Genomic DNA, 25,165 nt, shown 5'->3' on the forward strand with positions numbered 1-25,165 from the left:
GCAGAGCTTGACCTTGGCCAAGATTGTGCCTCATCCTCTTGGCATTTTAGCATAGAGTTGCGTTTCAACCCTGGAATGCTTAACCAAAAGCACATGCTGTAGTGATGGTTTCCAAAGAATGAGTTTTTACAAAAGGTCTACATCATGTTGTCTTCTCAAAACAACAGTTTTCTCTGAACCACCAACCCAATAAACCCCCAAATGGTGATTCTTTGACTCATTTGTTCACAAGGGCTACGGGGTTTTGTTGTTGTTAATAATACTTTATTGAAGTGCAGCATGATGAACATACAATAAAATACAAATCTTAGGAGTAGAGCTCGTGAATTATGACAAATTGTATGCACCCATGTAACCCTCCCCTCCCTTCCCTTCGCCTCCCCTCTATTCCCTCCCCTCCCTGTCCCATCCCTTCAATTCCCTTCTTTCTCTTCCCCTCCCTTCCAACTTCCTTTCTTTCTCCTTTTCTTTTGTTGAGCAACCACTCATCACAACCCTTTACTGGCTTGAATTAAGCTAAGCAGGACCATCCTGCCCAGACTTGGGGCCATGTTGCTTGGGGACTCCCTGTTCCTGGCCAGGGACAGCCTGGCTCTTGTGGGCCCCTCAGCCTGCCCACAGAACATGATCTCCTCTAGGGCCCTTGGCCAGGCCTGAAGCTGGAGGGGCAGCTGGAAGCACCAGGGCAAGGGCCCTGCCCTCTCCCGCTGGCTGAGGCAAGTTTCAGAAAAGGCCGTTCACTGCTCAGTGGTGCTGGGCTAAGGAAAGTGATGAGTTGGGAAGAGAGGAGCTAGGCAATGAGTGAACGGGGGACTCGGGATTGGAAACCACTCGTAAAAGGAGAGCCCCATCTCCTCCTCAGTGTGAGTCACTTAGTGTGCAGACACCACATCAGTGTCTGGCCCACCTCTGTCATGCTCAGCACATGGGAGCCTTTGCCTTCCAGCTTGTCCAGGGCTGTGTGAGGAGGGTCATTGATGAAGTACTCACAAAAGTTGTTTCCCAAGATGCTTTTCTTTGAGGCCCCAGATCAGCTCTGGATCACAGTACTCATTGCCCACCATAGTGGGGCCCACCTCCATGTGGATCGGGGTGCTGATGAGCAGGTGGGGCATGGGGTGCGAGTCTGGGCCAGGGTCCCACCCAGGGCTTTGGGCTCAGCGCCGGTGCCAGCCCCTGAGGCTCCCGGACTGTGACTCCCGTCACCCCCCCCCCCAACCCCTCCCCCAAGTCCAGTTACTCCAGCTCTCAGGACTGGGGTTTCTTGTATCACATGGAACATCTATTGTGACGATGTACAGCCTGGGATTGGAAGGTTGTGCATTCATCTACCTGAGCAAATTACTATAAGACAGCAAATCCAGGTCAAAATGGGATAAAGACTTGGCATCTGAGTCTGGGCAGTTTATTGTCACATCTACTTGATGCGGTTACTGTAAAGCTTCACGATACTTGTTTTTTACAAGTTACTTTTGAAAATAGGTGATATGTGCACATAGTACAAAAAACATTTTTTTTTTAATGTGTAATGAAAAGGGAATCTCTCCATCATCCTTTCCCTCCATGAAGGTAACCACTGTACCTGTTCAGCCTGAGGGTGGAGGCTGGAGCGGGGTGGGGGGTGGTATTTTTTAAGTCCCAGCTCTCTTCTTTGGTTGTTAACCAAGAATATGTTTCTCTGCCTTCTCTTTATACTCTAGGCTCTGGTGTAGGGCATTTATGCAGAAACTTGGACCTACAGCTTCAGGACGACTAATCCTGTTTGTCCTGTCCTGTTAAGTTCATTCTCTGTATCTGCCATCTGGCTCAGAAGTCCAAGTTTCTCACCGGATTGGCCATGAGTTGATGATTGTTGGAGCTGGGTTTTTTAATATTAGGCTTGCTTCTTTTAAAATACATATTTGAGATTTTCCATAATCAATTTTTTTTTAATTTGTATTTCTTTAGCAGTGGCTCCTGCAACACGTTTATCTACATGTTTTTTGTTTGTTTGAAAGTAATGTTTAATCGCAACCTACAAGCAGACTATAGGTGGATCTCTAGACAGTCACCCCCACCCCACAGCCACCCAAATCAGACACTGACAATTCTAAGGTTACAAACATGAACTGGGGTAATTATTCACCTTCACAAGCCATTCTTCTCTTTAAACATAGGATTGACCTCAGATTTATTTTGAAAAGCCAGCTTCTCTGGCAGGCAAAATGTGACTTGATTTGTACACTAAATTTTTCAAGAATATAAATGTCATGCAGAGCAGAGAACTTATATTCAGCCTGGAACAGTATTTTACACAATTTACGGGCGCAAGAGCCAGGGAGGGAAGACTTCTCGTTCCCAACCCTCTCAATTGGAGAGAAACCAAAGCTTGATGGATGGATGGCTTTCCTTAGCCAGTTTTAGCTCCCAGCCTTATTTTGTATTCCTCTGTGGCAGGTGGATGAGAAGTCAGGTCTTCCCCGGATTAGAGCTTCCCAAAGATACACAGTCCAGGGAAAGGAGCGAGGCTGTTGGTGTTTTCCAATTCAAGTCCCATATGGTTTCCCTGGGGCCATTTTATCTTTGACATCCTTTGGTGCTCTCTTCTTTGTCTTGCTGCTATCCAATCACCCAAGGCCTCTTCAGTCCCTGTTGCGACTGTTCCCACTGGTCAGGGAGCTCCCTGGGAGCAGCCCTTTAGAGCAGCTGTCACAGTTGAGCCGCATCTGCTTTCTGACAAGCTTGAAGACAGAATGAAGGAAGTCATTGAGACTTTCCCAGTGGAAGCAGAGCACACAAGCAGCCTTTGGGACATGCATCAATATGCTGTGCATTTAGGGGGCCTGGCAGCTTGTGTCAGGGGAGAGGGGGCTGATTCCCAGAGGGGGCAAGGATCTCATGGTCTCAGCTCTGTCGTCATGCAGGGTCCTAATGCCGGAATGGTTCCCGGAGCCTTTGGCTCCAGCCTTTCCTGGACAGGGAAACAGACCGAGGCAAAATGCCTGCTGTGTCTTAAATAGATTCTGCTCGCTGCAGCCAATAAGCCCAACAGCTTGGGAGGTGAACGAGCCTTCCCGAGAGATTTCTGTTGCACCATTCCTCCTGCCTCCTGCCCCTCACATACTGCCCCCTCCCAGCCCTCCTGCTCCTCCTCTCTGACCTGATTCTTCTCACAGTTCTCCTAGTGGTTTCTTTTCAGGCCTGTCTGGTTTTGGTATTCATTACACTTTTATTGGTTTTCGCTCTCTGCTTTTTCCTTCCCTGAAGCTGTTTTTCCTCATACTCTGTATCTTTTCATCTCTTGTGTCCACTCTGTCAAGTGCACGTCTCCATCTGCTGCTCTTGTCTGACTCTGCCATGGCTTCTCCATTGTCCCCTTGCCTGCACCTTCCCGTGGCCTGCTGGCTGACAGCCTGCCCTCACCAGGGCTTCGTTGACCCCAGAGAGAAGTCGGGTGCAGGGATTTTGAATGGACGGTGGAGGAGCCTACCTTGAGCAGTCCCAGTTACGGGGCAGGTGACACCGCCAGTCTGGGTAGTGGACCTCAAAGATGGGGGCCGTTGCTGGGCAGCGTGGCAGTGAAATAGGTAAGTCAGAAGAGGGGAGGTAGGGGACACAGGAGTGACGGCCTGCACCCATGGAAGGTGATAAGAACAGGAGATAGAAGAAGAAGGCCGGGTGGTAGCTAGACGTCACAAGGGAAAGCTGAGCAGGAGCTACACTAGGGGAGAAAACCAGGGGAGCGAGACCAGTGAGAGAGGCCAGCTCTGCCAAGCAGAGGCCAGCAGCATGAGGGTGGGGCCAGGAGAAAGGGGAGCCTTAAAGACCCTTCTCCCCGTGCATCTCTGGTCCTTTTGTTCTTTTTCCTTTCACGTTCCTGCCCTCATGTTATATCGGCAGAAAACAAAACAAAAAGCAGTCTGTCTTTGAAAGGGAATGGCAAGAGCTGGAGAATTTAAAGCTGGATTCTTGCACTCCCCCGTTTACTGGACTCTTGGGCCCCTTTGCGCATCAGGCTGCTGGAGCCATGAGAGCCAGCCCCTTACTGGAACCCCTTGAATGGAGTCCCTATACCAGCCCGACAACCCAGCCAGAGTGGCGGCAGCAAGGGCAGCCAGCTGTGGTGCGCACCCACAGAACCCTTCCACGAGCATGGGGCAGCCGGGGGGGGCGGGGGGGCAGGGCTGTCGGCCAACCCAGCTGGAGGGCTGGGACTTGGTGTTGGGCAGGGCCTGGGCTGAGGGGCGGCTCTTCCAGGGCATGACGCCGGTCCGTCATGGTCTCCTCTACGCCCAGGAACTAAGCTGCAAAGAGGCCTGTGGTAGAAGAAAGAGAAAGGAAGACTCTTGCTTTAAAAAAAAATGTTAAAACTGAAGAGGTAATAAATGCATGTGGCAAAAAATGCAAAAGATACAAAAGAACGTGTGATGAAAAGTCTCCCACTTCTGAAGTTCCCTCTTCGGGCATCCTGGATGTTCCAATTTCTTGCACATTCTTCTAACTTCTCCTTTTTAGGTCTGCTGTTAATCTAGTAGTTTTTAGATTTTTGATCCAATGGAACATTTGAAACTGGATGTATATGTATGTAATGTGTGTGGAGGGACTAAATGATAATAAAGAAAATTGTATCTCGGTTTATTGCCAATAATTCTTGCTGGGGCAGGAATGGTTTAAAATATTCAAATAACTGGGGCGCCTGGGTGGCTCAGTCGGGTAAGCATCTGACTTCGGCTCAGGTCATGGTCTCGCTCAGAGCCTGGAGCCTGCTTCAGATTCTCTGTCTCCCTTTCTCTCTACCCCTCCCCCACTCATGCGCTCTCTCAAAAGTACATACACATTAAAAAATAATAATAGAGTCTTGGGGCGCCTGGGTGGCGCAGTCGGTTAAGCGTCCGACTTCAGCCAGGTCACGATCTCGCGGTCCGTGAGTTCGAGCCCCGCGTCAGGCTCTGGGCTGATGGCTCAGAGCCTGGAGCCTGTTTCTGATTCTGTGTCTCCCTCTCTCTCTGCCCCTCCCCCGTTCATGCTCTGTCTCTCTCTGTCCCAAAAATAAATAAACGCTGAAAAAAAAAAATTAAAAAAAAAAAAATAAATAAATAATAATAGAGTCTTAAAATGCTAGCACTAGAAAGGACCTTCCAAGACCCTTTGTACCAAAGCCTCACTTCAAACATGAGAAGAGGCCCAGAAAGTGACTTCTCCAGGGTCACCAAGTGAGCTAATGGCACTTTTTAGGTAGTGGCCTCTGGAAAGATACGGATTCCGAAATGAAAGACAAATGGTGGGGCACGGATTTAGAAATTTCCTCTATTGGACACAAATATAGGGAAAGAAATCAGTCATTTCCGGGAAAACCCCGAAGTCAAATTTCACACTGAAAAATAGCACGCATATGTGCGTGCACGCGTACACACACACACACACACACACACACACACAGGCATTGGCAGCAGACAGACAACAAAAGTCTGCAAAGTCTACTGTGTGTTGTCTGTCCCGCTGAACTGGGCAGAGGCTCTGAGGGGCAGCGTGACCTGGCTCCTCCTCTACTGAGGAACCTGCATCCCTCGGACCTCGTGTCATCGGGCTGGAGGCAGAGGCAGAGGCAGGCCCTTTTTGTTGGGCAAGAGGGAGGCCTGCCCACCCAGAGTCGAATTAGAGGACAGCCCGTGCATGGACCCCAGGTCAGAGACGCCAAGGGGCGTGCGGAGGTGTGCCTGGCCATGCCACTATGGCGCTCTGGCACCACTGGATCCATGAGCACAGACAGTCCTACTGTTTACCCCGCCTCCCAGGAAGAGACGCCCCAAGATGTATATGCTGACAAAAGGGCAGCATAATTTTTAAAAATACTCTCTGCTTTGACATTCGCTCCAGACATTGTGAACGATTTCAGTGTCCAAGCCAGATTGATGGGCCTTTTGATGGCTTCAGAGAGAGGGGACATGTATGACTGTAAACACTGGCAGTAAAAACCCTCAATTGCTTTGAAATGGTAAATTTCCAGGCAATGTGGATCTGATGTTACACGCCTCCTGCATTAACAGCTTTTTCTTCCTGTTCAATTATTTTGGCTGGTAAGGGAGTGGAAATTACACTTCAAAATATATCGATGGATATTTTCAGCCTTGCTGAGAGCTTCAAAATATGTACCAATCCCAGGAACATTCCCTTAATTTCCACCCCCCACCCCCCCCCCACCCCCAGTTTCCCAGGGAAAATGGAGGTATCAACAGCAGGCACAATTAGACTAAAGAAGCTGCAGGAGCAGGGGTTTTTTCACTTCAAATTCTCTCTGGTCTTACTGCGTAATCTCTGAGCCAAATTTTGCTCCAGCCCTAAGTCCAGGGGTCCATCCTAATATCCACCAGGTGATGGGGTTCTTGAAAAAGAAATGAGCATTCCCAAGAGCTTGGGCCCGGGGTCTTGAAACAGGGCATCCAACGGAAGCAGAAAAAACTGCCAGTTCTCCGTGGCATCATTTTCACTCGAGGGATCTAGAAGTCCTAATCTCACACACATGGTCCTCTCCTATGCCTAGGTGCCGGGCACATGGGCAGCCACCCAGCAATGCCCCAGTTGTGTTTCTGGCTTTCTCCTCTCTACGTGACCAGCTTCTTTCACTCTTCTTCCTAAGCACCAGATCTGGATTTACAGCTGCCTTTCGGACAGACCACAGAGAAATCAAGTTCAGTTGAACATACCTCCCAAATCTGCTCCTCCCACACTGCCCATTTCAGTTAATGGTTGGTTACCTTACACCAAAGCACTTGGCTCCTACACTAGAAATGTACATGCTGTTCTTAATTTCTTTCTCTATCCCCACTTCTAGCTGATCTCCAAATCCTTTGAGTCTCTCCTCCAGGGTTTCTGCTCTAGTCCAGGCCCACAGCACTGCTTGCTTGGACCATTGCAGTATCATTGTGACCCCGTGCCACTAGTCTCCAGCCTCCTCACTAAAATGTATACCTGATCATGTCACTCCCTGTTTTAGAATCTTGGATGGTTCCCCACAGCTTACCAGAGTAAGTTCAAATTTCCTATAAAGACCTGGAAGACGTCTGTTAACTGGTCAATGCCTACCCCTCTAACCTCATTGCCATCACCACCCCCTCCCCTGTACACCCAACCCCCTCACTGTTTCCTGTGCTGCCATTCACTTGCACATCTTAGCGCCCTTTGTTTGCCTCTTCCTCTTCCCAGAATGCTCTTCCACCTCTTGCCTACCTGCCTGTCCTTGAACACAGCTCTCAGATGACTTCTTACTTGAAGAAACCCCCTTTGTGCTTCCATAGAGTTCCATTATATTGTCTTGTGACAATCTATGTGTATCTCCCCATGGTCAGTTACTGGGCTCCTTGGAAGCTGTGATCAGCTTTTGTTCATTTTTGTATCCCTGGAACGTAGAATTGCCTGGCATGGTGAGCCCTCAAGCAGGAAAGGAAGGGACTGGGAACACCCCCGCGCCCCCCGGAATGGGTAAACAGGCTTTACCGTGGAGCAGGCTTATTGCATTTTCGTGCGACAGAAGGGGGAGTAGCAGCAGCCGGCCACCCTAGGTATTTATTCACTCCTTCGCTCACTGCACAAATATTCAGGGAGTGCTGCCGTGATGCCCAAATACTGTGCTAGAAACTGGTGACACAAAAGAAGGCTGCCAGGCCCTGCTCAGAGGAATTCCCATTCAAGGGTGAGAGACGGACATGTGACAAGGACTGCCCTGGCATTTGGGGCCATCTGTTCTGCTCTGAGGACCTTTGCCACTCATCTCCCTGGAAGCCGTGCAGAGAGAGAAGGACTGAAGGAGAACGTGATAAGAGATGGGGAAGGTCAGGGAAGCCTTGGAAAGGGCTCTGCCTCCAGGACCAATTCTGCTGACCAACTGGCTTTACTTATGCATCTCTCCTTTGTAGAAATTCCTTGCTGTTAAGAAAAAGCATCTGACACATTTCTAATTAGCCCTCAGCCTCTGCAATCTTATTATTCCCAAATGCAACAGCTGGCTTATTCCATGATCAGTAATAATATTCGGAGTTCCTGCAGTTAACCCCCAGAACCAGGGTCACTCCTCCCAGCTTCTGATGGAACCACAGAGGACCTCTCACCCCTCCATCCGGCGCAGCAGCGTTCGGCCCCCATCACCGTGATTGCAGGGTGGGGCAGCACTCCCAAGGAAGCCCTGTTGGGCAGCCCAGGTTACTCACTCCGCTGGCCCGCACTGACCCCAGCCAAGTCGCTTCCTTTCTCTGGGCTCTAGTCCTGCATCGTCTCTCAGGTGCCGGACTCAAGAGAGAACTGCAGGCTGCATCCAGCTACTACGTCCCTCCCTCCCATCAACCCGTACTTAATGAGCGTGTACGTGCGGCTGCGTGCCAAGCGCTGTTCTAAGAGCTGGGGAGACCATGGTGAACAGGACGAGGACTCCTGCCCTCATGCAGCTTACAGTCCAGTGGCAGAAAACACAGTGAAAAGCCAAACAGGAGAATGATGATGGAGTTCCTCTCAAACAGCCAGGTCCTCTCCTTGATGGTTTATGGAGACTTAGAAATAACATTCCCTCAGGTACAGCGGTGCCTTCAGTGTGGCCAGCTGGCAGTGGGTAGCACATGTGCCACTGATCGCTGGGTGACCTCTGAAGGCACCGGCCCGAGGAGGGTCCCGCCTTCCTCGTGGGGTCATTGTGAGTTTTCTGCGATCGGGCTTCGGCACCGTGCCTGTTGCGTGGTCACACATGTTCTGTCCCCTGTCTCTGCCTCCTTTCCTGCTTAGAGCAGACACGGGGGTCTAACCAGTCTCCCTCACCCACCGTCTGAGTCCCCGCTGCAGCTGCAGACAGGGCAAGAGGCTTCCAAGCCCACTGACTCTCAAGGATACTGGGTATGCTGGCAAGAATGGACGCAGCTGGGGCCCTGCACTCGGCCTCTCCAGGCCGCTCAGCACAGGCTCGGAAGGGGTGGGCAGGCACGCGCTGGTGGGGTAGGACGGTCATCGTTGTTCGGCCTCTCTGGGGTCTGTTCTTCGTAGCCCTGCTGAGCAATCTCCTGCACGAGCCCCTTGCCCCAGCAGCCAGCAGCAGTGCCTAAGCGGGGGGGGGTGCGGTGGGCTGGGGTAAGAGTTTGCCCAAGCCACTCTCCTAATATGTGACAGAACCGGCATTTGAATGCAGGTTGTCCGACTCCAGAGCTAGGCTCTCACCTGAACTCTACTCCCTTTCCCCCCTCTGTTATCCACCCCGACATCAAATGTACACGGGCAGAGTTCCCTGGGGCCTCTGGGAGCGCCAGGGGCACACGGCTTTCCCAGCTTACCTGAGTGCTGGCTTTGCCCGCTTTCAAAGAGACGGGGACCATGGCGGAGAGTAATGCCACAAGGGAGAAACTGTCCAAGGAACCAGAAGTCCAAAAAGGGCACAGTTAGAGGGACCTCAGAGGTCATCTCCCCGCACGCCTCCTTTTCCGGAGGAGAAAATGGAGGCCCCAGCGGGGAAGTAAGGTCCCTGCGTACAGAACTTCTGACCACCCTACAGACTCCCCAGTGTGCTCAGAAGCCCTGTACTGGGACCCAGGCAGTAGCATGGAGAATGGACTCAAACCCAGCCCCACCTCTTACCTGCTGTATGGCCCTTTGGCAATCGAGAGTGTCACCAAGTCCCGGCATGCGGGTTGTGGGTGCTCCAGAGATCGCGTGTGTGAGGGGCCGGCACCTGGTGGGTACCCAGTGAACTGCAGCTATCATCACTCTTGTTTTCCAAGTTCAGTGCGTGTTGAGCAACACCAAGTCTCTTAGGTGTTGCTTTGATTCTAGGGTTCTGCTGGAACCCATTCCTAGGACCAGAGAGGAAACAATGCTTACTGTTATCTCTGAACACTGAAATCCATCTCATGGAGGGCTGAGCCTCGGCCCGCACCTATTTAGGATCCAGATCTGGAAGAAAGACCACGGGCTGTAGCTGAGGTGGCAGGTGCTAGCTCCCGGCCCTTCCCAGTGTGCTGTGGCTTCCAGCCCATCACTTAGCCTCCGCCTACATCAAATTTCTGTTGGCCAAATGAGCATGGTCGTGACCCGCCTCCCTATCCCCCACCCCACCCGCCCCACCACCGTGGGAAGTTTATTATGTCCATCTAAGGAAGGGCTGGCTCTGAAGTCTAACATCACCCAGAGAGGCGATGTCTCTATGGGGTTTTCCTGGTGGCGGGTGGAGCGGGGGTGGGGGGCAGGGAAACAGCCTTCTTTTTGGGACAGAGCTACAAGTGACAATTGCTTCAGAGGTGTAGCATCCTCACCACTGACCCCTGGAGAGGAAGAGGTGAGACATGTAGAAATCCTGCCAAATTCTGCATCCTCCTTGCCTCCCTCTCCTCATACAGCCCTCCTTCTAGAGCCATCAGAAACCCCATCCGCCTGATTCTGGGTTCTAGCTTCATTCCCCAGGCCTAGGCGTGAGTTTGGAGCTTCTCACTAGGGGTTGGTGCGATGTCTTTGGATCCCACATCCTCTCACCTGGTTTTCTCAAGACCAAAGGCAACTAGACATGCACAGGCCAGGCTGGGCTGAGGGAGGCAGCCTATGGCAGCAGAGGGCCATTGCCCAAGTCTTTCCACCTGGTTGACCTGAGAGCCTGTGTGGAAGTGGGGACACCAGAAGGGCAGTTTCCTTATGTTTTCTTGTTGTTTGGAGATGCCCGTGGGCCTGACCCTTAAGCAACAAACTTTTCTTGGCTTCCCACAGAGGACATGACTACCGGGTCAACCCCATGGCTCCCATGGAAACCAGGCTATGGCTTGGCAGTGGATAATGCTATGGCATTATATGTGGAAATGGATCCTGGCCCCTACTGCAACCTAATTAAACTCCCCAGGCGAGACACCTGACAGCAAGGCTGGCCCACTGCTCCAGGGCCAGTGGCCCCTTCACACCCACCTCCTGTTGTCCCTGACTGCTGCGTGGCTTGGGCCTCAGACTCCCTGCTACTCTTTGTGGGACTCTCTTTGTACATTCTCTTTCCAGGGTCATATTCTTGGTAGGGCCATTTTTGGACTTGTGTATGTGTCCTCGTGGTTAGTTTTCTGAGTCAGGAGGCGGGCACTGCAGTTGCAACGATGATCTTTCTGCAGCAAAAAACTAATTAGGGTTTTCTTTCTTCATTTTACTTCATTCCAACAGAAAGGCACTAAGCATCTATTACATTCAGGGTTCAGTCCCGCAACCTGGAGAAACAGGGGAAAATGAGTGGTGCTGATGGGGGGTGGTTGGGGGAAGGCATGAGCTGTCTGACCTCCCCTTTCCTAAGGCAGCTTCATTTACAGGCCAGGATCTTAAGTGGGTCAGGACCCTATGTGGGAGCCAGTGTCCAGTAGCATCGGCAAGAACTAAACCCCCTGCTAACTCTGACCATGCCATTCAAGCGCCCAGCCTGCCCAAAGTCAACTCTCACCGGGTCCTTTCCAGCATCCTGGCCCCAGCAATACCAAGCAGCTCTTGTCCTTGAACGCATCAAGGACTGCCATCCTCTGGACATTTGCTCTGGCTGTTCATGAATCTAATACCTCGCCCTGTCCTCTCCCTGCCCTCCCTCTTCAGAATTTATTCAAAAGTTTATCCAACTTCTATGAAAAGCCTTCTCTAAGACCCCCCTTGGAATACAATATTTCTTCCTCCGTGATCCCTGCTTGGTTTAGGCAACATCTATTCACTGCGAGTCTGCTCTGTGCCCGACACTGTGCTGATCTGCTAGCCCACCTTTCCTTCTGCTCTGGACAAGAGCATTCCACCAGGGATTCTCAATGCCTCCAGGCCTGGGGCAAAATCTCAGTGATGTCTGTGTCCTGTCTCACCACGGTGTTTGCACTTCGTGGAAAGTGCAAACGGAGAGACGCTTCTAGACTGGGCTCTGACCACTAATTAGTCGCGTGGCCTCTGGCCAATCTTCCAGTCTCTCTGGCCTCCTTTCTTCCTGGTGAAATAGTGGTAATGATATCTCACGGTTGCCCAGGGGACAGGGGAAGGTCTGGAGGGAAGCCTTATGAAAGCCGGGAGCCCCAGGCCAATGGAAGATGTGGAGGGGTTGTACCCCCATTCCTCTTTCGCTGGCTGTGAAGCAGAGTCGAGTCCCCTTCGCTCTCCTCGAATGTCAAGCGCACCAGCTTCCAATCCCTCCTCGGGGCCGGCCCTCGCGCGGCTCGGAATCCCAGGCTGCGGAGGATTCCCGTGCAAACTCCACTCTCCTCCCGCCCAGCCATCCCTTCCCAAGGCCCCGCCGAACACACCTTAAGCCCCGCGCCAGAGCGCAGTTCGGAGCGCAGCCCAGAACCGCAGCTTCGCGGCGCGGGCCCGGGCCGGGGTCGCGCATCTCCAGCCGGTGACTCAGGGCCGCTCGGGCGGGGGGTGGGTGGAGGTAGGCGGGACCGACCAGGGCCGCGCGGGGGCAGCCGCCGGGCGCTCGGGCGCTGAGCGGTGGGAGCAGAGGCTGTCTCTGGCCCGTCGCCATTCCACCGCAGGCGTCTGGCTCGCCGGGCCTCGCTCTCGCGCCGCTTCGCACCCGCCGCGCTCCCCTGCCGGTGCGCCGCGGCCCGGGCAGCCGGCAGGGACTGGAGCGCGGGGCGGGCTCTGCGCGCCAATGAATGGGCGCCCGGGGGACGCGCGCGCTCGGGGCTGAAGGGCATTAGGACCGTGAGGATCGCTCCGCGCTCCTGTCTCTCCCTATCACCCCCCACCCCCCACCTCTCTCCCTTTTCTGCTCTGCAGGACTGAGCAGCCAGGCGCGAGCGAAAACAAACAGCTGGGGCTGCGAGCGCCCTCACCCCGGCCCTGAGAGCAAGCCGGCCGGGCCCCCCACTCGGGGCGCCCGCCCGCCCACCATGAGGAAGATCCGCGCCAATGCCATCGCCATCCTGACCGTAGCCTGGATCCTGGGCACTTTCTACTACTTATGGCAGGACAACCGAGCCCACGCAGCATCCTCCGGCGGCCGGGGCGCTCAGAGGGCCGGCGGGAGGCCAGAGCAGCTCCGCGAGGACCGCACCATCCCGCTCATTGTGAGTACGCCCTGCGCGCCGGGCGACCGGCCGGGGAGCCGCGGCGCGCGTCCTTAGCCCCGCGCGGCTGCAGAGGGCGCGGGGCCGGGGGCGGCGTGCCCGCCGCGCCCTGCCGGCTTTGTATCTGTTGGAGCATTCCTGCCCGTTGTTATGGCAACCTCTGTCGGGCCAGCGGGGCCAGGGCGCACGGATGGAGGGAGGGTGACAGCGGGTGGGGGCTGGGAGAAAGTGCTGCAAGTTTGGTGGGCCCGGTGTGCGCGCCCGACTGGGAACGTGGCTCTCTCGGCACTGCGCCGCCGGAGCCGGGGGCCAGGGGTCGGGGGCTGTCCGCACCTCGCCCGCCCCGGAAAGGCGGCTGGACAGTGCGCGCAGAGAGCCGGCAGCGGGAACCTCGTGTGGCTGAGCGCGTAGGTGGCCGTGCGCACCCCCTCTCCGGTCTCCTGGGGGCAGAGGACGTGGGGTGGGGGCGCTGGGTAAGGCAGGGTGTCTAGGGGCGCAGGGGGCTTTGCGCCCTCTTTTCAACAACGGATCAACTTGAAACTTGCTTCTTTGGCACGGAGGACTCCCCACTAACACCCGCGGCGTTCTCAGGGTCCGGGAAAGGTCTCTGTACGCGCCCCTCACCCCAACACGAGGGTCCATCACGATGCGTTTGCTGGCAGCGTGTGCTCTAGGGCTGGGAGAGTCCCTCTCTCTAGGTCAGCCCCGCGACATCAGAGCGAGCAGGGAAACAAAGGTGGCGGAGTACGGCGGGGGCCTCCGCGGCGCTGCCGGGGCCCTAGGCGCTCGGGGGACTTAGGCTAAGGCGTGCGGAGCCCCCGCCGCCCTGCAGGGGGCGTGCCTGTCGCCGCCTCCGCCCGGGCCCCGGGTGACAGCTCGGTGTGGCAGGGGCACCTGTTGAGGCGGGAGGCTCTGGGACCCGCGGAGAGGCTCCGTCGGGCGGGCCGCGTTCTTCCGACCGGGCCGGTGGCGGGCGAGAGACTTGGACGACCCCCGGGACGAGCGGCTGGGCTGGGGCAGCCTCCCTTGGAGGGAGAGCAAAGTGCGGGGCTGAGGGTGGGTGGCCTTTCTGATGGGAAATATCTGGGCCTGGGGAGGGAGGGGTGTGGAACTCCTCCGGGAGGTGCAGGTTCAGGAGGGCGAAGGCTTGCGTGGACTAGAATCTGGGATATTTGTGCAAAGGCAGCTGAGCCCCAGGAATATGGTGGAGGCGGGTGTTAGTGTGGAAGTGTTCTCATATTCCCATCCTGCCCCAGTTGCCGTGTCTTGTTACCCACCCGGGAAGAAGTAAAAATCTCCTGCAAAGGAACCATATTTCCCAGCTTTGCCTGAGGAGACCTTGGAGTTTATGGGTTTTCCAGCCCCCGCCCTCAATTCCCAGATCCCTGTGGCTTGAACTCTCTGGGGGTGAGTCTGATTAGGTGGAGGGTTCCCTTCTAGGCTGAGGGTCCCTGTCACTAAGAACTGTTTCCAAAGGACTTGAGGATGTTTGGACCGAAAGGCTGATGAGTATAAAGCCTCCAGTGTAAAGACCCCAGAGTGTTGGGATCTGGGGAGACTGACAGGCTGGAGTGGGAAGTGACCAAATCGGTAGTGGCCCCAGACCTGCAGGGAGCTTGCACAGCACTGACCCACATAAGCTGCCCCGTTCTCACACCCGGGGAGGGCCAGCCCTGGTCTCAGGGTAGGTGGGCTTGGAGCACCAGGGGAGAAGCCTGCTGGCCGGATGTTCTGTCCTTCCCTATGGTGATGTGTTGGGAGGAGGGTCTGAGCTGGAGGGGGAGGGTCTGACTTGGCAGGGGGAGGAGGAGGGAAGAAGGGAGAGGAGGGGGAACCGAAGGGAAGAAACTGCTGCTGGAGCAGAGCCTGAGGCTGGGTCTTCTCACCTTTGTCTCCGCTTCGGAATCCTGACCTTGCTCTTGGACCTCTCCCCACTCCTCCTTGCCTTCTGAGATCAGCCGGGAAGGCCGTTCAGACTGAGAGCCCTGGAATGGTGTGCTGGGCTCTGCTGGGGGCACATGGCACTTGTTTTGAGGGGTGGAAATTGGAGGTCATGGGGAGCTCCAGTGAATATCCCCTCTGGCCCTCTCCTTGTTCTCTTGGGGTTTGTTTTGCTGCAGATTAGGAAAGGGCAGTGAACTGGAAGCTAAGTTTCAAGTGTGAAGGGTTATCAGGTAGATCCCAGGGATCCAGGGAGTAGGGGTGCAAGAAGAGAGGGAGAATGGGGGTTTCCCGGGAGTGAGCCACAGACAGTTCTCTGGCCACCTACCGGCATGGCCAGCTACCTCTCTGTTCTGACATTTTAGCCCTGGGTGTCCGTTTCGTAGGCCTTAGTCCCCAGTCACGCACCTCCCTGGACACAGCCTTGCATTTTCTTCCTACCTTCCGAGCTGTTTCACTCCAGGGGGGTTCTTAGTCATATATGCCATCATGCAGGGACTATGCTGGAAGCTTCTTACATCCCAGCATCGATGCACACAGCAAGATTTAAGTACTTGTTAGGCAAATCAAGTAGGATTTCTGCCCATCTCTGGGAGCAGCCAAGCCTCACACCCCCCCACCCCGCCAATATTTTGTCCCGAGCTCCAATCTGACTATACCTAAGGAGATGGGGGAATGCGTGTTCGTCTATGAACCCTATGTCCAGCTTGAAAGGGGCAGGTGCAGCTGAGGATTACTCTCCCCCCGCCCCCCAACACTGTGGTGAACCTCTCACAGGTCTTCCTGACATTCCAAAACATGTCTCTGTGTACTTGGGCCAGGACGCTGCATGTGGATTTTCAAATTCTTAGCGGATGATGTGGCCAGCCCTGCCGACAGAGGCTGAGAAAATTCAGACAAACGTCATCATCACTCCCCTGGGGAACAGAGAGCAGAGCTGGGAAAGGGAGGGTCTGCATAACAGCCTGGGCCAGGGGGTAGTTCTGCCTTTACAACGCCCGGGCTATTCGAAGCCAGCCAAGTTGTTTCTGGACCTTGGAGGCGCTGTTTGGCATTGTGGGGTGTCGGCATGGCAACCGTATGGCCCGGATTTCTCCAGGAGGTCCTGATTTTTAATATTCTGTCCTGCTGTCAGCCCATGTGTCACAAATTGTGATGTGAAAAATTGGTAATGGAATGTGTAAAACTATAGGGAGATACCGACTCCATCCCTCAGTGGCTGCTTGCGATGTGGCTGGGTTTGTGATTTCTTCATGCTGTGTTTTATGGGCAAGGCAGCGGATTTGAGGAAATCCACTCGAATCTGCATTGATGCAGGCTGGCATTGGGCAGCAGCTAAAAAGCAGGCGGTGGAGCAGACACGGCCGGCCTTCAGTCTTCAGACCTCACGGTCAGGAAGAACGGTTGTGATTGACTTGGCACCTAGGTGTTCCATATGCCAGTTCTCCAAGAAACCTGGGTAGGATGCTAAGGTGTTACACGGAATGTCACTTTACAGGCATACTTTTTAAAGGCTGTCCGTTATGAATATTTTCAGGGTAGGGGTACTCATTTGCGACATGTCCTGTTTGGAACCCTGGAAGTTTTAGGCAAGAGTTTTCTTAAACTGGAGTTTCTCACCCTACACTTGGAATACTGCTGATGACCATGGACAAAGTCCTTCTACCTCTGGACCTTGATTATTTTCTGTTAAATTGGGGTTAAATGATTCGTAAGGTTTGTTGATCCTTGGATAAGCTGATGAGAGCCTCATTTCTAGAAGCAGATGAATGGCTTTAAGGGAATTGTCCTGATGCGTGTCGTGAGGTTTCTTGCTTGTGGACGGACATGCCCCTGTCTGGAGGAGGTCCCGCGGTAACCCTGAGGCCTTGCAGGGATCCCTGCTTACCTAGCAGGAGGGAACACATATGATGGCTGTTCTGGTGCCATTCCCTGAGAGCAGAGGCTTCAGTCAGATCTGGAGGAGTTTATATTTTATTTATAATGTGTGCATTTTGGAACTTTGAGAATACAGTTTGCCTAAATCACAGAAAAGGATTTTATATTTCATTCATCTAGGTGCCACACACAAGGAAGAGGTTGAGGAGGGAGACGCACAAATACCCACAATTCCCTTTGCCAAAATGTTCAGATTGGAAGGGCCTGGTTTCCTGTCCCTGGGGTCCCATCCTGGGTCATGTTGAGACCTGCTCATAGGACTTGGGGACAGCATAGAGGCACCAAGACTGGTAAGGGCCTGACAGCCCAAGGGTCACCTCCCTGGGAGGCCTGAGGCTTGAGGTCCCAGGATTTGTAGTAGGGAGCTGCTCACTCTCCTAGTGGGCCCTATGTTTCTGTGTGGTATCAGTAGTTCCCCCACTGGCTGCTCCAGGCATCGGGCCTGACTTCCTTCTCTGGTGGTTTATCAGCTCTGTGAGCAGACAAAGCCCTCAGGTCTGGAAATGCCATTTAAGTAGACATGGAGGGGCACTGATAGGCAAGGCGGGGCTGAATTGCCCAGGGAACTGTCTTGCAGTAATGGAGGAAACCGCCCTGGGGTCAGAGGTGAGCCTGTATCCGAGCAGTTCATTACAGTTAGAAGATTGAAGATTTATCCCCTGTCGGCTTCTGGAGGAGACCTGAAACCTTCCCTGTGACCGGAGGGCAAAGACACAAGGAGGCTAAGTAGACAGGAAACCGAGGGCTTCTGAAAGGAGCGGGAGCAGATGATGTCAATGATGATCACACTTGGGCAGCGGTTCCATTCACTGAATCAGACAATTTGGTACACTCGCAGATGGTGTGCGACTAGCTCTGGAAACAGTTTCCAGGGGCTTGATCTCTCTCCTCTAAACGGACACTTGTGGTCTTCGATCTGTAACCGACTGGCCTCTGTAACGCCCCTTACCTCCGTATGATATTTATAGACGCTCCATTCATTGGACACTTCGACACTGTGTTAGGTGTCTCCCAAACTTTAACTTTTCTGACTCCCCTCAACAACCTAATAAGTGGGTGCTGTTATCAGGTCCACTTAACATATATGAGTAAACTGAGGCTTACTTACCGATGATCAGGCAGCTAGGAAGTGCCTTTAAAATTAGGTGTTTCTAGGGGCACCTGGGCGGCTCAGTTGGTTAATTAAGCATCTGACTTCGGCTCAGGTCATGATCTCGTGGTTCGTGGGTTCGAGCCCTGTGTTGGGCCCTGTACTGACACTTCAGGGCCCGGAGCTTGCTTCAGATTCTGTGTCTTCCTCTCTCTCTCTCTCTCTCTCTCTCTCTCTGTCTCTCCCCTGCTCATGCCGTCTCTCTCTCTCTCAAAAATAAATAAAAAATGTGTAAAAATTAAAAAAAAAAAAAAAAACCTAGGTGTTTCTAGGGGTGCCTGTGTGGCTCATTCAGTTAAGCTTCTGAGTCTTGATTTCGGCTCAGGTCATGATCTCACAGTTCATGAGTTCAAGCCCCGCATCGGGCTCTGTGCTGACAGCGGGGAGCCTCCTTGGGATTCTCTCTCTCCCCCTCTCTCTGCCCCTCCCTCATGCTCTCTCAAAAATAAATAAATAAACATAAACCTAAAAAAAAAACAAAAAACAAAAAACCACCAAACCCTAGGTGTTTCTGCCTCTGAGGCTCATGCTGTATCTTCTTTCCCCGGAAGCATCTTTAGGGCAAGATTCAAGTCTGATGCATCCATCGGTGTGTCTTTCCAGGAGCACCTAGGTCAGCACCATGCATTGTGTTTACTCCTTAAATATTTGTTGGGGGAAGAATGCAAAAACCATATAGAACAAAATGTTAGCGGTAGGCAAGTAGGAGTATGAGTAATCCCCCCATCTGTCTTTTGGCTTTTTCTACATTTTTTATAATAAACATCTATTAACATTATAATAACAAAGCCCATCAGGATAATTATTTTAAAAAGTATTCAGGGGCTGAATAAAATCACTGTGGACCCCTCAATGAAAGTAAACATCTTAAGCATGTCTCGCACTTCTGAATCTCCCATCAGTGCTTAGCGTTGAGCCAACAGAAAAGGCACGAGACACAAGCGTATTGAGGAATAGAACTGGGGCCAGTGGGTAGAAGTTGCAGGGGGAGAGAAGAAGGAAGACTTTGTCACTGAACCGTCCATCATTGGAATAGTCCAAAGGCTGACCACACCCCTCTTCAACTGGTCAGCGCTTCCTTCCCGAGGCAGTTGTGAGGGGGTGAGAAAAGGCTTGTTGTCTAGCCTGTCTCCTAAGATGTCAGGCAGTTCCGTAACTGGGTTCGAAATAGGCTCCAATTAGTGCGCCACAAGAGACCTGGCGCCCTGGGAAGCAGGGCTGGCTGAGCGCACGGAGGCCAAGGAGGAGGATGACTAAAGGACCCATAACTGCCGCTGTGTTGTCCCCTCCCTGTTCCTTTGAAGCCGCCAAGCAGGGAGGGAGAGGGCGCCAAGGCTGGTCAGAGGCAAAGCTGCGGAGTAGGAAACGCTCCTCTGTAGTGTCTTTTCTGCTCCTCAGAACGAGGCCCCCACCAAGGTTTCCTGCCTGCCTGAAGCCCAGGCCTGCCTGTGTCCCCCACACCCTGAATTTCAGCTACACCCTGTAACAGTATCTGCCTAGAGACAGTGAGGCCACCCCGGAGGACTTCTGTGAACATATCAGAACACGTAGTCATGGCAGGCTGGGGTATTTTGAAACAGAGGAGCAAATGGAAGAAACTTTTCGGTTATACTTCTTAGGCAGGATAAGGCTCAGGCCACCTTTGGGGAGACATTAGGGCAAGAGTGCCTCAGATGTACCCTTTCTACTTTCCTGGACCCATCAGGAAGAGCTTCAAGTGTAGCTCAAAGGCACGGGTGCCTCTTTCCTGCCATTCCATGAAGCGAGGTGTGGCTCAGGGTACATCAGGCACAACATTGTCGCCGAGCTCAAAGGTGGGTGGCATCTCTTAACATGCTGAGTGTGAGACTTGCCATTATGGGCCCTAGCAGGGCCAGGACCGAGCAGGACAGAGTGGCCCAGGATGGAGACAGATGTTGGCTGCCAGGGATCAAGGTGTGAGGGGATGGGGAGAGGATGTAGAATGAAAACCAAGCGACCCGCATCTAGCCCTGCCCCCGAGGGGCTGTGTTTTCTCGGGCGAGTCACTTCCGCTCTCCGAGCCTTAGTTCCTCATCTGTCGGATGAGGGTTGAACTATAGCATCTCCGAGGTGCCTCCCAACTGAAACCATCTTTGACTTTGTTGACCCACTTCTGCACCAGTGAGGTGGCCCCAAGCCAGGGCTCAAGGTCTGATGGTGCTTAGATGAAGGAGAGTAAGGCTGGAGGCTGAGGTGTACAAAAACCCAGACCACTTGTATGCAAAAGAGTGTGAAACCTTTAACTTCTCACAAGGAATAAACCGGACCTACCCACCCCCCCTCCCCCCCTTCTCTTCTCTTAAAACACTGTCGGACAGAGCTACGCGGCTCTCCTTCTGCTAAATCGGAAGTCTGAGGTATTTGTGAGCGTGTCTGGGGATGCTCACAGACACCTATGTAGGAGTGTCCAGTGGGTGGACTTCAGACATCTCAACAATCTGGGAAGATCAGAAGGAAGCCACAGAGAGCCCTGAGCAGAGAATTAATAGTCAAGCGCCCTTGGACGTGACTCCGAAGACAGGCGTGGAATTGCCCTGAGGCCGCAGCCTGGAAATGATCATTGTTGGCGATAAAAATCAGTTTAAGGAGTTCAGGAGGTTGGCCTTCTCCCACAACCTTCCGCTTTTCCTGGGTTACAAATACGACAGATTAGAAGCAGCAGGATGAGAGAATTGCTAGGAGCCTGCCACTGCACTGAGAGGTGACAGTTGGCAGCAAAGGACCAACCAGGAAGGGGCGTGGGAGATTGGAGCAACCCCCTCCCCCAGCAAGCACACACTGGTCCTCAGTGCTTACGGCATCATTTGTTCCTTCGCTTGACAGTTATTTCCTGAGCGCTTACTATGTGCCCGGACTGTTCCAGGCCCCAGAGATCACAGAACAGGTTAAAAGCCCTGCTCTTGAGGACCATGCATCCTAGTGGGAGAGACAGACCACAAACAGATAAATACACAGTGCATTAGGTGGGGGCGAGTCCCATGAAAATCAAATAAAGCCACAAGAGGGGACAGAAAGATGAGAGAAGGGGGGCCAGGAAAGGCCTCTCCGATTAAATGGCGTTTGAGCTGCCGTGTGAATGGAAAGGGTGAACCAGACAGGCATCTCGGGGGAGACTGTTCCAGACAGCCAAGGCCCAGGGCACAATGTCCACAGGGCGTGTGCTCAGTGCACTTGGCTGGGGCAGACTCAGCAAGGGTAAGAGTGACCCGAGGTGAAAGTCCAGATCGTTAGGCCTGTGGGCCGTGGTGAAGAGGGCTCAAAAACATGTCCCTGAGTCATCAGGAAGTGATAAATTACATTCAGTGTACGGGCTTGGTACGTCAGCGGACCGTCAGTCAGTTCAGAACATTTTCCAGAAATATGATCAAATGTAATAGGAAGTGTTGATTCTTAAAGAGGTAAACCTAAGATACTCTTCGGCTGGAACGCTTCATTTCTTTATAATGTGAGATCAGTGAGGTACTTGTCTGTGTGTGTGTCTGTGTGTGTGTGTCTTATGTGAGGGGGAATGGAGGGTGCTGGTGCCTGAAGAGATTTAAAAGACAAAAGATAATGGGGCCCTTGTTGAAATACTGGAGGGAAGCAGAGTGGGGGAGGGCTCTGTCTCCAGAGAGAGAGTTCTGTGTGGAAAGGAGAATTCTTCCACACGGTGGTCCCTGATCAAGTCCCCCTTTGTTGTTGCCCGGTTCATCGCGTCCTCCTCAGGTGCATTTGGGACTCTGGAAAGGAAGTCTTCTGGCAATGCAGGAACTTGGAAGTCTTGTCCTTCTGTGCAAGCGGTTGGTTCCCCTTCTGCCCTCAGTCGGCAGATTCCCCTTCTGTACAACAGAGCTCCAAAGGCAGAAGCATCCAGGCCCTTCCCCCCCCCGGGGAACGGAGGTGGGAGGTGGGCACCGGAGGCCTGGCAGGATCGAGGACCCTGCACAGCTTTTTTTCAGGCAGGCAATGGATGAAAGGGGCTGCCTTCAGGAGCAAGATGGCTGTGCCGGGGCCTGCCTGAGACCGTGCCCACTGCTGTTCAGCTGGCTTGCCCGTGCCCCGGTGACGGGGACCACATGGCTTTGTGTGTCCCCGGAAAGCTGCCGCTGCTCTCTCTTTGTGGTTCAGGTCACACGCGCTCAATTCCAGACCGCTGTCAGTCATGCCCTTTTAGATGCTGCTTTTCAGAGTTCACATTTTCATCCCTTTATCTTCTCACAGCAGCCCTGGCTTTTAGCTTCTTTCAACCAACTGTTGGGGAGTACTTCTGACATTTCAAGGCCTTTCATTTCACGGGGGTCTGGCCCCGGGAGGCCACAGCGAGAGGGGACCCGTGTTGCCAAGAATGCAGTCAGTTTGGGGGCGGGGGGGGGGTAGCTTCTGGCGTCTCACAAGTCTGTGACCAGATTCTTGGCTTCAAAGCCAAATCTTTCCCCCTCCACGTGAAATTCCTCACTGGGGGGTGGGACTGGAAGAGGCTGAGGGGAGTGGGGGAGGTGGGGGGCATTATCCCAGGGCTTGAGGTAGAAGAACCCTGCCTGAGGCTCCGGAGACAGAACGAGTGATCGGTTAGTGATGTCTGCGGTGGTGTGGGTGCCTTGGAGGAGTGAATTAATAGGAATGAGCCACAGCCCCCAGATAGTTCACCAGCCCGAGGCAAGAGGGAGAAAGGGAATCAAGGGACGGAGAACACACACTGCATGGATCAGGGAAGGTGACGGAGGGATTTTTGGAGGCATCAGCCGAAAGGCATTTGCCAGGTAGAGAGCAGAAGCTGCCCATGGTGATGTGTTATTATAGCCTTGGTGCCACCTTGTGGGGGCACGAAAATGGCAAGGGCCTTCTCCCAAAACATGGAGAGAAAATGTCTTGCCCCTGGGTGCTCCCCAATGTTGCCAACCCTTGTTTTTTTGTTTTTTTTGTTTTTGTTTTTTTGGGGGGGGGTTGTCTGCATAGCAGAGAATGAAGCATCACCCACTCAGCCCTTCCAGTCTAGCAGGGTCCCTGAACCATGCCTGGGTGGGCTGGCCTGAGAACTGCAAAGCACAGAGCCCGGGGAAGCTGAAGGCTGATTTGACCAAGTCGGGGGGCAAACCACGCAGAGAGGGTCAGAAAGGGCCTGGGCCTGGTCAGAGAGAGAAACTGGTTGTGAGGTGACAGTTCTGAAGAGCCGGGCCAACAGGTACCCTGAGCGTCATCACGGGGCTCTGGTGGAGGATGGCACCTGCCCACAGGTAGGGAGAGCCCTGCAAGGTCCAGACGGGTGGTGACCGATACGTGGCCACCAGCCACATGTGCCACGAGCGCTTGAAGTGTGGCCAGTGCAACAGAAGGAGCTGGGCTTTTCGTTTAGCTTCAATGTAACTGATTGAAATTTAAAAGCAGACACTCATTGCAGCTCTCGGTAAACTGTTGGGAGTGTTTAAAAGAACACTCTGTGTGTGGAATCTGCGTTTTCAACTGTAAGCTTTATGAAGTCTCAATACAAATCAGGTATTTCTGGTGAAAATTTCGTGTCTACATTGAAGCGTGCTGTAAATGTAAAATGCACACTGCATTTCAAAGACTTAGTACAAGAGAAAAACAATGAAAATATCTCACAAATATTTGAAAATATTGACTGTGTTTTGAAATGGTAATACTTGGACGTATTGGGGTAAATAAAATACATTACTGAAATTAATTTTGCCTGTTTCTTTTTACTTTTTGAATGTGGCTACTAGAAATTTGGAAATTCCTTATGTGGCTTGCATTCCATTTCTTTGGGCTGTGCTGGTCCTTATGTGTGTTCGTGACCCCTCTCCAAAGGGCTACAAGGTTGTAGGCAGAAGGTTTTATATAAAGTAAAGAATATGGCTACATTCCCAGTTTACCTTGACTTTGGGGTAAGTCATCTCTGGTCCAGCTGCCACTGAGGCGTTGGTTCCTAACGCACCATCGTCTACGGCACGGGACACCTCCCAGCGTGGGCCTTTGTCCTCACACCATCATTAAAACCAAGGTCAATGTTTTCTTGCAGCCTCTTCTCTTTTCAAAATCCCTTCTAAGCTCTCGCTGTGATGAAAATGGGTTTTGGGGTAGGAGGGGTAGGAGGGGCAGAAGCCATGGATGCAGGGAGCCTTTTACTCCCTTGGAAAGTAGAGGGATTAGTTCCGGTCTGTTGCTTTTGGTGTTTCGTCTTTATCCTGTTAGAGCCAGAATGATAAATAGGTCTCAGCTCTACTGGCAGCCCAGAACCTGTGGAAGGGGCAGCCTGCAGCACTGTGGTGAGGATTCCCAAGCTGTGTGCAGACTGAGCGGGAAAGAGGCGATCGATTAGCCACGTCTGTAAAGGGCACAGGCTGGGACTGTAGAACACGGGCTTGGTATAGAGTGATCCTGCCCTGATGAAGTTGTCTTCTTGGAGAATTCCACAACCCCCCCCCCTCCCCCCGCCACTTTCAAGACCTGATATGTTTTAAGAAGTTGGCCACTTTGAAGAAGCAGGGAGGAGGCTTGCACTGTGTCAGGGGATGTACGGAGGGGAAGCTGGTCATCTCGGTGGAGCAGAACCCTAACCAAGGGGATGGGACAAGAGCTTTAAACCACTGTGCAAACGTTCAGTGGCACTTTTTCACTTACTCGGTAGAGCTGGGTCGGCTCTGGTCTGGGACCAGTCTATTGGCAGCAAAGAGACAGGGCTGTAAACCCAAGGAGCAGGGTAGAAACCTGGAGGGTCTGAGGGAAGAGAAGAGGGTTGGCTCTTTTCCTTTTCCTCTCCATCTTCCCTCCCTTCACAGTGGGCTCTGTGAACTTTGGAACCTTTCCTGCTTCTTGGTGCCACATTCCTGGTTGTGGCTTTGCTCAGGACGCAGCTGGAGAGAGGCCAGGGGCATAGCCACTGGAGCCAGAGTGTCAGCATTCATGTTCCAGCTCTGCCCCTTACTAGCAAGTTATTGAAACATGCCGTGCCTCAGTTTTCTCATATGTAAAATGGAGCCATTCATATGGCTGCTTGCTCTGAAGGTTAAATGAATTAATCCCCATAAAGTGTGTAGAATCATGCCTTGCATAGTAAGTGCTATACTAGTGTTAGTACACGAGTTAGTAATGACACTGTAAGTTCTCATCATTTGTTCATTTG

At 53.0% G+C, this 25,165-nt stretch overlaps 1 protein-coding gene and 1 pseudogene across 2 annotated transcripts in view; one reads left to right on the forward strand and one right to left on the reverse strand.

The window, feature by feature from the left end:
• Positions 1-415: 415 nt before the first annotated feature.
• On the reverse strand, positions 416-11,515 carry LOC123581965 (annotated as a pseudogene).
• Positions 11,516-12,244: 729 nt separating this feature from the next.
• The window catches only part of GALNT16 (polypeptide N-acetylgalactosaminyltransferase 16), a 93,333-nt gene continuing 80,412 nt past the window's right edge, over positions 12,245-25,165 (forward strand). The window contains exon 1 of one of the 2 annotated variants that reach the window (XM_045448114.1): positions 12,245-13,013. In XM_045448114.1, coding sequence (XP_045304070.1) covers positions 12,837-13,013 — 177 coding nt within the window. In that variant the 5' untranslated portion in view covers positions 12,245-12,836. The remainder of the gene's footprint in view (positions 13,014-25,165) is intronic. The other variant, XM_045448115.1, reaches the window with a different exon arrangement.

This window comes from Leopardus geoffroyi, chromosome B3 (genome assembly GCF_018350155.1).
Source record: "Leopardus geoffroyi isolate Oge1 chromosome B3, O.geoffroyi_Oge1_pat1.0, whole genome shotgun sequence".
Taxonomy (NCBI): Eukaryota; Metazoa; Chordata; class Mammalia; order Carnivora; family Felidae; genus Leopardus; species Leopardus geoffroyi.